This window comes from Myzus persicae, unplaced genomic scaffold (assembly GCF_001856785.1).
Source record: "Myzus persicae strain clone G006 unplaced genomic scaffold, MPER_G0061.0, whole genome shotgun sequence".
NCBI lineage: Eukaryota > Metazoa > Arthropoda > Insecta > Hemiptera > Aphididae > Myzus > Myzus persicae.
Genome location: NW_019104181.1, coordinates 1 through 14,135, shown reverse-complemented (window position 1 = coordinate 14,135; position 14,135 = coordinate 1). Strand labels below are relative to the sequence as shown.

The 14,135-nt window shown below is 36.0% G+C and overlaps 1 protein-coding gene across 1 annotated transcript; it reads right to left on the bottom strand.

Moving 5' to 3' along the window:
• Positions 1-9,268: 9,268 nt before the first annotated feature.
• LOC111039686 lies at positions 9,269-13,975 on the bottom strand. Its single transcript, XM_022323274.1, has one exon. It carries the CDS (start codon positions 13,973-13,975, stop codon positions 9,269-9,271), a length of 4,707 nt encoding a protein of 1,568 aa, XP_022178966.1.
• Positions 13,976-14,135: the final 160 nt, after the last annotated feature.

Below are 14,135 nucleotides of genomic sequence, written 5' to 3'. Positions count from 1 at the left end.
ATAATAGCATCACAACTTCTTTGGTTTACACATGTTGTATAACAGATTGCTATTTTCAATATGAAGATATAAAAAAATAACAGAATATTCCTAAAAACTTGATTGCCAAAAAAAATCCCGTTTTTTTATAGACTCATCGAGTCATCTCAAGTATTTTGGATGATTTGTAGAATTATTTTTCATTTAAACAACATAGTACAGAATAGTTGGAATTCTCTACTTAAAATCACTGCACTAAATGTGGCAAATAGAAGCATTGTTATTGCTTAAAATTACGAAATGAATAAAATAAATTATAGTTGCTGATACTTCCCCACTCCTATAAATATTTAAGACTTTTAAAAGATTTGTTCTAAGCAAAATAATAACATGATGTAGGTCGGTAACAGTAATATTTTATACAAAAGTAAATAAATCATACATACTTGTTCGATCTGTAAACGATTATGTTAAATTAATATATAACTGTATGTGAATAATATTTTCAATAAATTACATATATTAGACTCATATATTCATGTCATTATTTAAGTAAGAATTCTACATTTTGAGAGAAATAATTCTTTCATATGATTGTTACAAAATGTTATTTTTAACTTTAACAATTTACATGGACACATACAACATTTATTGTGGCCTTTAGTATTATATGAAAATATAACGCAAGTATTTTTCTAAAAATGGTAATCTAGATATATATATTATAAATATAAATATGTATTTCCTCTAGAAAGACAGTTCCATATTAAAGTATATATTTATATAAAGAGCTATATAATAAAATAAACAAAAATTTGAAGCTATATGAATTCCTGTAGGTACCTGGTACCTGCAACACGTCATCATTCGCTTCTTCGTTTGTCAAGGTGGCGATAAGTCTAGTGAATATTTATTTTATCGATTTAAAAACTATACATTTATTTTAGTCACATCTGAGATTAGTGTTAACAATCACATCAAATTTTAAGATTCATATCAATTACAGGCTCCTGAACTCATATTACATCATACTCTAGAAATATTTGACATTTTTAACCAGCGAAACTAAAAGTAAAAAAATAAACATAAAATATACTTACCAATATCACCTGCAAAACATAATATTATATATGCCATAGTTATTAATCATATAATCATATATGTTGTAGGTTCAGCGTTGAATCAGTTACCTTATGATCTAATTAAAATGTGTAAGTAATGTAAGTATAATTTAATTTATACTTTAAACAGTTATTTTACACATTCCTGTTTCATACTTCATTATGCAGGTATCTGTATTAAACAAAATATGTATAATATTGATACCTATTTTGATGCCTAGTGTTATAATAAATTAGATAAGACTAATTATCCTTGTTTACTTTCTTTTCCGTTTAAACATCGAAAAATTAAAAATGAAAGAAATTGAAATTTTAATTTTGAATGTGACATTTTTGGAAAAGTTCAAAGAAACATTTTGCAAAAGAAATGTATTATATTTTTTCTGATTTATGATCTTTAATGCTTTTTTACCTAAAAATGTACTGGGAGCTAATTGACGAAAGAATTCATATTTAATAATAAAGTCTATAACGCAATCTTGGAAACTTACATAAAATAAAAGATTACATTTGAATAATATAAAAACAAAACAATAATATACGTACCCCAAAAAGATGTAAAACTCACTAGATAAAAAAACAATTAGTAAGGTTTATTTTTTTTATATAATAACTGGAATTAACCTTAGAAAACATAATATGTAAAAGATGGTCAAGTAAACACCGCTCAAAAGTAGGTGTCTAGAATTTAAAAAAATGTTAATACAATTATTAAGCTGATTTGTTCGGCCACGACGATTTATGACGCATGTGTCAACATGAATAAGATGACGCGGAATGAAGTGTATATTATTCTAAGGTATTGGCGGTACCTATATTAAATTGTGGTTATATTATATTACCAGAAATACTTTGTCTTGCGAATGTGCAGTAGTTGTACCGCAGTGGTGAGATTGCTTTGTGCTTCAAGATTTTAATTTATAGCTCTACCCGGTGTGGATTATCTGAGTCTCAATGACTGCTGATAAATATCATACGAGTACTCTTATCGTAAAACCAACACTTTAGAGGGCCTATTTTATTTCGTTCGTTGGCTTTAAAACGAATAATATAAATGATGAAGGTTAATATATTAACTATATAATGTTAATTATTGATGATTATAGTTCACTAGCTAGTGGTCATTATTGATTGTAATACTGAAGTATTGTAGACTCTGCAGGAGAGTTTACATTATCTCATCAGGTAGACAGGTAGTACTGGTTTGGATGCGATAGATTTTACGTGTTATTGTCGGGTAGTAGTGTAGTACTGTAGTAGACTCTTGAAAGTTTACACGTTTCCGTCAGGTAGTATTGGAGTAGACCCGGAAGAGTTAACCATCGACATATTAACTTGTCATTAAAATTGGGAGAATTTAAAATCACCCATTTGGTCAGACACCTATAAGAGTTGCGATAATGCACCATGCTATTTAGACAGATCCTTCTAAGATATAATATGCAATTCGGATGTAGAAAAAAAAAGGTTTTTTAAATTTATAGTTAATTAGTTAATATTAAATTATACACCTCTATAGGTACAAATAAAAAACAAAAAATACCTACATTTGACAGAGTCTAGATAAAAAAAAAAAACAAAACATAAAACAGGTGTTTAAGTTTTCATTTTTATAATATTTGATTTAATTTGTTACCAAACGTAATATAGGAAAATGAAAACTAAAATGGTGTACAGTCAGTACACATTCATACAATTATACAACCATACATTCTACTAAAAATAGTGTAATGCCCCATATTGAATCTGCAAACTTTTCTTGTATAGATTTATTTTATTGGCTTTCGCCTAAAAATGTCATTAATATGCCAGTGGTATCCGAGGCTAATATATTTTATTATCTTAACTCACAGTTTTATTGGTTATTTCACGAGAAGAATTAAATATAATGCTGACTTCTAGATTTTTATGGTTTTTATACCCAACGCGCTTTCCACATGCTACAGGTTAGCGCATACAGTAATACAGAATATGTCTACAAGGGTCACTGTAACTAATGTGTTAAATTTGAATTTAGTTATTTAAAATCTTTCTGGGCGAAGACGGTTTTTTCAGCATTCAATAAATAATACTACTGAGTATCATAAAACACTCTATAGAACTGTTATTAAAGTATTTTTTTTTACAATTATAGATTATATTGCATTTGAAAATGTCATCGCATGTTGATAATGTAGTGATATACATTTAAGTTTCAATTATACATGACATTTTTAATTAAAACAAATTAATTAAAAACGTTATTTTGCATTATAAATTTCCAAATTCTAAATAATAATCCAAATTTTAACTTAAAATATCCATAAAATAAAACTATATTTATCCATTTTTTTTGTATAGGTATTTTAATTACAATTTGAACTATAAATGAGTAAAAAAATAATCGTATCCGTATAAATGACCATGACATTAACAATGTTGTACCTATATCTCAAATAAAAAGTTTTTGTCGAGAATAATTTTTAAACAAATTGCAAAATGTATAATATTTCTCAAGGCTATACTAGTCTAAAACAATGCTTCGTATGATTCTACATCATTTGAAAAATGTTATAATAAATATATGGTGGAAATTTCAAATACATACAATTATTAGTATTTGAGTAACACTAAATAAATAAAATCGGTTTTTTTCAAAAATTGAAAATATTCTAAAACTGAATTATAAAAAAAAGAAATTCTCTCGTGCATATAAAAAGCTCAAAAAAATATGGTTTTGTGTAAAAACATTATTATTTTAGATTCATAGTGGATCAATAAATATATAGATTTTACAATGGTGTGTGTGTTTGTTTTTTAATTATAATTTTCATTTATTGTGTTTATGTACACGATAAGTAGTGGGAATAATTCTTCGATTTTCAAATTAAATATATTTGTGGTAGGAAAACGTGTCCAGATTCTGAATTCGAGAGGTAAACAATTTAAAAAACATAGTTGTTTTCAAAAGCAACGTGAAAAAGAAAGGAAAAAATAAGGAAATACTAATTAAAATTGTAATCAAAATTGTTTTTCATCAAAATCATTTGATTATGGTTTTTGCTGTGGCTATAAATAAATTACCGTAGATAGATACTGCAATTTTCACTGAATGTAAGCTTTTTTGATACACCATACAAGTTCAAAATAGTTTGATTCACGTTGAGTTAAAAAATCAACTTAATTGTCTGAGCTGAAGTGGTATCACTGATCAGTGGTTAGTAAAATCTACTTAAAAAATGTATTTTAAAAATTAAATCATGCATTTTTTTATGTATGTTGTAATTATTTTATTCAAATGATTTTTTTATTTTGAATTAGTTTCATTTTTTTTTAATTTTAAAACTGTTCTAACAAAAATGTGTGCTGGGGATAGTCAAAAACCATATTATACCATATTATATTTAAATTAATACTACTAATACTACTATTATAAATTGATAAATTATTAAATAAGTTAAAAATGTATATAATCGAAGAACAATGAGGTAAAAACAAAAATAACTCAAAATATACATTTATATACAAAATAAAATTTAAAAACTAGCTTTGGAAAGTCTAATTTAACTGGGAAAGCATGAAACTTCTTTGTTTTGTATTCTGATACTTTTGTGACTGGGCATTACAAATATGAAAATGCTACAATTGCTTTGGCTGGTTATGTGATTACGAACCTCGCATTATGATTACAGATATACTTCCTCATTTTTAACAACTATCGAAAACTTTTATTAGATATGTACTATGCAAAATAACATAACATTGAAGGAACTTCTGTTATATATAAAAAAAAAATGATGAATAAATAATACTTACAATTAGCATCTGTAAACGACAATATTAGCTGATTTACAACTATCTTTACATAATATTTTCTACGAATAGATTATGATTAATATATACTATATAGGTTAGGTAAGTAGAGATCACCAAATGGACAAACGCATAAGCCACATAGACTATATTCTTGTAATTGTCAGATATAACAATAGTATTTTAGATGTAAGAACAATCCGTAAAGCAGACGCTGATTTAGATCACATTCTTGAGTTAAAACGGTAACATAGAACAAGAAGAGAAAAAGTTAAAAAGCTATAAAAAAGTTTGATATTATGAAAATAAAAATCCAGCTTCAGTTTAGAATTTTCAAGAAGGTACAGAGAAAAATAAGTGTGCAGCAAACTAGTGGGTCAGCTAAACAAGTGAAACAGATGTGGACAAAGATAAAAAAAAACCAAAAACACTTCAAGAACGAACTGAGAAATAGTGATGTAACGATTATCACACCTAATGAGGGTATACCAAATAAATGAACGAACAACATTACTCAATTTTTTAACTGTACTATACCAAATATTTGAAAATATGGAAACGAATAATACAAACTATTGGGCCCCAGCAAACATTAGGAAATTCAAGGCCAAAAAAGAAACCTAAAGAAAACAGAAAATTATGCCATCGTAAAAGTAAGATTTGAACGTATCAAGAATTATGAACCTGGTATTTTTGATAAAGAACTTCTCATAAATAAAGAAAGACTTTTCTAACAAAATATACCCTAACGTTTCTGATTTTTGATTTTCAATGTATATTTATCTTTAAATGGATATTGTAGCTAATGGACAAAGTAATCAATATTTTAATATTATAATATAATCTTGAAATCTCACACAGAATAAAATATTATATTTTAATAGTATAAAAACAAAACAAAAATTTACTTACCGACAAATTCTTGATAAAAATTTAATAATTATAAATATTTATAGAAAATTGTTGTATAATTTGGATACAATTGTTAAAAATATCATGATTTGATATGATATACGTGTTCAAATATATGTAATGTATATGTCCATTGAAAAATGTATCACATAAAGTAATTCTATAGGTAGTATTCAAATACGTAATAGGTACAATAAAATACACAAAATTGACGTACTTTTAAATTCATCTAGATAAAAAAAAAACAGATAGGTAAAGTTATATTTTTTATTTTCATTGGTATAAAACTTATTTATAATAATATGAAAAAGGTGGGGAAGTAGACAATGCTCTACGTGTCTAGAAGGGTCGCCGTTACGAATGCATTAAATTTTAATACCATGATATAAACCATTATGAAGGTTAGTTGATCTCTCAAAGTATACCAACTAAATTCACTTTAATACCAGAAAGAAGACAAGCAACTGTACTGCCGTAATGGGTATGGACCATCACCAAAAAATAAAAAAACACACATCATTGTAAAATCAATTGGTGCATAGCTCTTTAGATTTCTGTAACACGATTGCGCCTGTCCTACCTTTTTAGTTTTTACATGCAAAAAACAGGTGCGTTACGATAAAATAATTAGTACATTTGACTCATACAAATGATAAAGAAAAAAGATTAATAATTTTTTTGTATCAATTATATTTATGTTTGTTTTTTAAATATTATATTTTTATTTTCTATACTTAGAGTCTGTTATATAAATTAAGTAATTTTCATGTTAAATTGTATTCATCATTGTTATGATTGATTTTTAGTTATTCCTAATATTAATTAGATAAAAATTAGAATTTTTTTAAACAAATCATTTTTAATAAAAAAAAAAGTCTAGTTGAATATAAATTGGATATTAAAAAAATCATATTTAATAAAAAAAAAGTCTAATTGAATATATATAAATTGGATAAAACTTCAAAATCATCTCATTTCACTTGTGTGTTCCTGCCAAAATTTTGGTTTAAAAAAAAAACATAGAACTCTACAAATGAAAAAAATTGATTACAAAAAGACAAACTGGCTCTTAACAGAGGATATACAAACAAGTGATAAAAAAATTGTGTTTCCCCCGGCGCGAAAATTGGATATTCCGTCGTGAAAATGAAGTTACTAATTCCGAATTTCGGCGTGTTATATAGATCTCGCCCTTCTAACAATTTTCCAATACACTATTTAACAATACAGTCGGAGTGATTAACTTAAAGTTGAAGTTAAAAGTTCTAGTTTCGATCTGTATTCACATACTATAAAATTTGAATAATTAAATGTTTATCTTTTTTTTTTTTCGTGAACGTATTTTCCCAGTATCGATGAAGAACATAAAAAATACAATTATCAAGGTACTCTAAGTAATTATTATTATATTGTACCTATAAGAGTAGTAAGCACCCCAATAACCGAGATATTATTTTATTGCATGTTTACTCGTATTAATGCAAGTAAAAAGGTAAAATGGTAACCCTCGTGCTGATTTGGTGAGGCCAATCTTGAGGTGTTTTTTTCAAATAAAAAGGTTAGAACGGGCATAATCGTGTTTTACCGCCTTAGCTAGAGAATTTAAATCATATTGACTTAACCATATTTTCGAAATATCTATGTAGGACGTAGGATATGACATAATACATACAGTTTTTAAGGTATTTTTAAGTAATTATTATTTAACTATACGTATACGAGTAGTAAATACTAATATAACCAAGATAATATTTTATTGTTCAATTTTAATTTATTTATTGTATATTTAGATATCAGTAGGCATGCGTCATGCGTAGGTACGGTTGTAGACCGGAATCAGATTTTACATTTGAGGTGTAGTTACTTGGTTGTTATACACATCATTTAGTACCACTGCGTCACTCGAACTTATAATTTCAACTTTGAGTTTACCACTCCGACTGTTAGAAAGGAACAATACCTAATAATTAAATAATGGATTCTAATCGTGTTGCATTTTTAGTAGGTCAAAAGTTAAAACGGGTAATCGTCTATCACCGCTTTAGATAGAGGATCTAAAAAATATGGACTTTTAACTTATTGTTGTAATCTATAAAAATGTAGAAGTAGAATTTAGTTAACAGCATAATAAGTTTTTATAGGTTTGAATACAAAACTATATTTTAGCAAAGCCACTCTATAATTTATAAAAGTATGAAACATAATGTGAAAACACGATAAATATTTTACTCACCAAAACAGTCGTCACTACCTATAACAAGTTAGAAATAATATTTAGTTAACAACATCTGTTCGCCACGCCACTCCTACTTTTTCTATCGCGGTTAGCGACACGACTTGCGTAGTGTTAGGGACGGAAGGGGAGCAAACCCGCACTGTAATATCTCGTACAATATGTCTCGGTAGATAAATGCAATATATATTTTCACAATGATGAACACAATAATACAAAAATACAATAATTCGAACACAAATAATATTGATTTATGACCTGATTGACACCTCGGCGTTGGTCACTGCTCAGCCTGGTCCTCGCTGGAAGTGCGACAGCGTCTTCCTCGTAAAAGTCGTCACCGTGGCGCAGTTCAATGACGGCCCAACGTTGACACGTATAATAATACTTAATAGTAACTCGGTGGTGGGCGGTGACACAATCCGTCAAACTTTGACTATCTCAAAGTTTACGACAGTAGGTATGAAAGCAAACGCAAACAATACTAATAAATAAATAGGTCGAATGACCACGAGGTCGACCTATCCCAACAACATGAGTACACGACACGAACCGGCGACACGTGATCCGCCTGGTTCGAGAGTTAGCACAAGAGAGAGCACAGTGTCCCGGCAAAAGAGCCGTGGACGCCGGCCGGCGTGTGGACACCGTGGAGGGGGGACGACTCGTCGCGAACATTCCGCGCCGATCACGCGACTTGGAAAGCCTTTGGACTTAACAGATTCGGCGGGAATTCAGCCGCGTTCGAACATTCTCCCCCCTGTGAGCTTTGGCACACAAGACATTGGGAGAACCGGATAGTCAAAATTCCAGCGACGGAGGAGGAGGTCCGATGCTCATATCCAGATGATGTTCACGTTGCCGATCAGGCCAATAATAATAGGGAAATATTACATTTACCCGTTAATTTTAACAGATACCTTTGCGTACAAAATAAAAAATAAAAAAGTATACATAATATATAAAAATCGAGGAACATATGGTTCAATTATAATAATCAATAATTAGTTGTATAAATACAATACATAATAATAGTATAAAATGATACAAAGAATAGTATAATAAACACACAATAATAAAATAATACAGTGGGATGGCTCCCCCCGTCCCAACGCCCGGTCTGTCGAGGGGCACACATAATTTAAAGCAATAAGCGCATACTAGGGAAGGAAAGTGTGGAACATGGTAGTTCATAGCGATGTGCTGAAGACACCAGGCCGAGTAGTAGTGTTCATTCGGTAGGTAACAATACCAATTTAACCACGGGTCGAACAATTTCTCCAGCTTGAGTCAACACACGGGCAACACGAACCCGACCGTCGGTCCCCGGTAACAATTGTATTACGCGGCCAAGTCGCCAAGATAACGGGGGACTTTGGTTATCTATGATTATGACCATGTCGTTGACACTGAGGTTCGGGGTATCAGTGGTCCACTTGGACCTTTCCTGAAGGGTGGTCAAGTATTCTGTCGACCAGCGGCGCCAAAAAGCCTGATGGCATTGGTCTAACAATTTCCAGCGGTTGGACATATCACGCACGGACGCCGGATCTGACCTGGGTGGGACCGCTAACAAAGGTTGCCCGATTAAAAAATGTCCTGGCGTCAGGCAGTCAAGGTCATGCGGGTCAGTAGAGGCGGGTGTAAGGGGTCGCGAATTAAGTACAGCCTCGACGCGCACCAAAATCGTCGAAAATTCCTCATACGTAAAAATATGATTGCCGATAACCCGTACCAATAGCCGCTTGGTGGAACGGACTGCCGCCTCCCATAAACCACCGAAGTGAGGCGCACTAGGCGGATTAAAATGCCAATCACAATATGTGGCACGTGCATTGCCGATAGCTGCTTGGCCCTCCGCACTGTGAATGAGCGACCGCAATTGCCTGTCAGCCCCTACAAAATTAGTGCCGCAATCCGAAAATACATCGCTAGGTAAGCCTCGGCGGGCGACAAAGCGATCGAATGCGGCGAGGAACGCGTCTGTGGATAGGTCCGAAACAACTTCAAGATGAACCGCTTTGGTGGAAAAACACACAAATACGGCTATATAAATTTTAAACACGCGGGATTTTCGTAGCTGTAACTCACGCATCTGTAACGGCCCCGCGTAATCTACGCCTACGCTTTCGAAAGGGCGCCGCGGACGCACTCGTGAACGGGGCAAATCTGCCATTAACGGCTGCAATGGTCGCGCGTCTAATCTGACGCAAATAGTACAATTTGTCAGTATCTTGTGTAAAAGGGACCGGAGCGATACAACCCAAAATTGACGCGATATTAACGCTGTTAAAGCTCGCGGGCCGGCATGACACGTCAACAAGTGCCACCGCCGGCATAATAACAAGGCGAAATGCGAGCTTTTTGATAACAACACTGGATGCTTGCAATCGTACGCGATTAACGAATGACGCAACCGACCGCCGACGCGGATCACACCGTCGGGGTCAATGAACGGAGACAGCCGCGCTAACGGTCTGGATGATACCCGCGTACCGCGTGACAGCTCACCGAGTAATGAGGGAAAATGCACACGCTGTGATTCGACGATCAACAATTGCGCCGCACTATCCAGATCACATTTACGTAAATAAATGGGACCGTCCATACGACCAATCTTTCGTCGACAGAGCGCGATGAAACGGCGCATATACGCGACTTCGCGCAACATACGGTCATAATTTGAAAATCGTGTAAACCATTCATTAGGCACGTCGGCAACGAGGGCAGCGCACGATGCAAATCGCAATTCAGGTAACTCACACAGAGGTAGCGACGGACGAGAATCGTCCCATGCCGATGGGTCGTCGTACGCTATCTGTGGGCCATGCCAGTACAAATTAAGTTGCGATAACACCGCTGGCATCACACCACGGGACGCACAGTCGGCGGGGTTATTGACCGATTCAATGTGTTGCCACCGGCAATCCGGTAACAGCGTACGGATTTTATGCACTCTATTCGAAACATAAACTTTAACCGACTCATGGGGAACCTTTAACCAAGATAGCACGATCATCGAATCCGACCAGGCTCGAATATCAACGATATTAAGTTGCGCCGCTAAAATGCCACGGATGCGGTTTAGCCACCGGGCCAACAGCAGTGCGGCATTTAATTCGAGACGGGGGATAGTCATAGATTTTGTTGATGCCAATTTAGTCTTAGTACCAACCAAAAAAACAGAATCCCCTACGGGCACCTCAACCATCCGCAAGTACACAACAGCTGCATAGCCACGTTGCGACGCGTCGCAAAATCCTAATAAATAACACGGGGCATTCCGGCGCGAGTTAAAATGTCGAGGGACGCGAATAGACATTAACGATGGTAAATCAGCGACGAAAGCTGCCAATTCATCATGAATGTCCGGAGAAAGAGGTTCATCCCACGTCAAACCACGAAGCCAGGTCCGTTGCATGATGAACTTGGCTAAAAACACCGCGGGACCGAACACCCCAAGCGGGTCGAATATTCGAGCTACTAAAGATAAAATACCACGTTTAGTATATACAGGTGATTGTTCAAGATTTAACGCACAACGCAAGTAATCCCCGTCGGGATGCCATTCTAAACCCAATACCTTGGTACCCTGACCGTCGACCGTTTCGAACGGCGTAGGTGCGTGCACACGGTTCGCGGCCGGCACTGCGTCTAAAACCGACGTAGTGTTCGACGACCATTTTTTAAGTTCTAAACCAGACCTATTCAACACACAAATCAAATCGGATTGTAGTTTTAATACCTCAGCAATAGTATCAGCCCCGTCACATATGTCGTCGACGTAAGTTTGGCGCGTCAATGCGTTACGCACCCACTCGGACTCAGTGCAATCGTCGGAAGTAATCGACTGTAACACGCGCAACGCGAGGTACGGCGCACAATTAACGCCGTACGTGACCGTATTCAATTCGTATTCTAGCAGTTTGTCATGTGGCGTCGCTCGCCACAAAATATGTTGAAATTTACGATATTTCGGCAAAATCAATACTTGCCGATACATTTTACAGATGTCGGTCGTAAAAACGTATTTATGTACGCGGAACCGCGTTAGGATGTCTACGATGTCCTGTTGGAGCTTAGGCCCCGGAAACAAACAGTCATTTAATGACGGCCCGCGGCCACATTTCGCAGACGCGTCGAAAACTACGCGAATTTTATTAATGTCGACCTCCGGGCGATATACAGCGTGGTGCGGAATGAAGTAGCACCCCGGGGATGTGGCAACCGACTTATGTTCTAACGATATATATTCGGACATAAATTGAGTATACAATGATTTTAATAATGGATCCGCGGATAATTTGCGTTCGAGCGACTCGAAACGCCGTACCGCAACATCGCGGGACGCCCGCGCCCCAAACAATTCGTCCGAAGACGGCACACGGAACGGCAACGGGACGGAAAATCGACCAGTCGATAAACGTATTGTTTCGTCGACAAAAATTTGTTCGCACCGCCCATTATCAGTAAACGTTTCAGGCGCTACCTCTGGCTCCTCAACGTGCCAAAATCTTTCCATGAGTCCCTCAATGGAAACAGTTAACGAAACTGGCAAGGATTGTCGCGGGCCGGTCTCATCACCGGACACCGGACCAATTAAAATCCAGCCGAAAACAGAACTAAACGCCGACGGTAACGCGTCGTCAACCGAAATCTTACGGCCGTCCATAATAGACGAAAACACGTCACTGCCTAATAACAAGTCAATAGGGGACGACACATAGAACGACGGGTCCGCTAACGCTAAATTGGAGTACCTGTCCTTAATGTCAGCGGCTAACGTTTTGGTAGGTAATTCGTTCGTTATCGTAGGCAGCACCCATGCGTGTACGGCTAACGCGGGCTCGGACGCGAATCGCGGATGTACAGTACACTCAACACGGCCTTGTACATTGTTTACTGCAACTCCCGACAAACCACTTATCGGAGCTGTCCAGCGCGACCGTTTGAGACCTAATCTATCGGCACAGGCAGCCGTGATAGCACTAATTTGCGATGCACAATCGACCAGCGCCCGCATGGTCTGCCACGAGCCGGACCGATCGCGAACATGAACAATGGCGGTGCCTAACATCACAGCTGGCGATTGTTGCGGCGACGGCCGTTGTACAGATGCACAACATGACGCGGGTGCGGATACGGGTGACGGGGTTTCCGGTTTATCGTGCCGTTCTCCGGCGGGTACATGAAGTAGATAATGATGTCTACGCGAACACTCACTACTATTAATTTTTGACCTACATCTAGGCGCCCAATGATCGGCACTAAAACATACATAGCACAATTTATGTTCACGAGTCCAACGCGACCGCTCGTCAACAGGCCATGATTTAAACTTTGTGCACGCCGCTAGATTGTGAGACTCCGAACAACAGGGACAAACACTACCTGACTTAGCCGTGACCAGGGACGTTGGACGATAGCCCTGTGGCTTCCCGGACCGTTCTCCCCCCGTGCGAGACTGGCCAGTCGGTTTCCCAAATTTGGACGACGCGGCTGCAGAGGGGGTGCTTTTGTGCGAATCACCTGCAACTTCCAATACGGCCACCCGGGACCGGAGAAAATCTATTAACTGATTTGCAGTCGGGTAATCAGTCGAGCTACTAGCCTCGAACAAACGTCGGGTTACAATAGGCAGGCACCTAAAAGCTATTGAGAATAACATAAACGACCCTAAATCGTGTATTTTAAGCGCGTCTAATAACGCAATATTTCGATTAAAAGTACATATAAACTGGTTTAAATCCTGATAAGACTCTTGCGACATATTCGTCGCATTTAACAAATTGTCGACAAGTGACGTGGCGACTAGACGCGGACGATTGAAACGGTCTGTCAACGTAGACCACACCAGACGGTAATTATCGCCCGACAACGGTATACCCCGGACCGCTTCCGCCGCATCACCTTTTAAACTGCCTACGAGATAATACATTTTATCAATATCGGATAGATTGGGCCATTTGTTTAATAGTGTCGTAAAACTATCTCGAAACGTGATCCAGTCCCGGAGATCGCCATCGTACGTAGGTAACGGGATCTCGGGTAAGCGCGAGTACGATTTCCCTGGGTTATCAGCCGGTGTCTGGGTAACC

What these genes read in the sequence shown, in the direction of transcription:
- LOC111039686 (XM_022323274.1), bottom strand. Translation starts at nt 13,975, where the DNA reads ATGTATTATCTCGTAGGCAGTTTAAAAGGTGATGCGGCGGAAGCGGTC.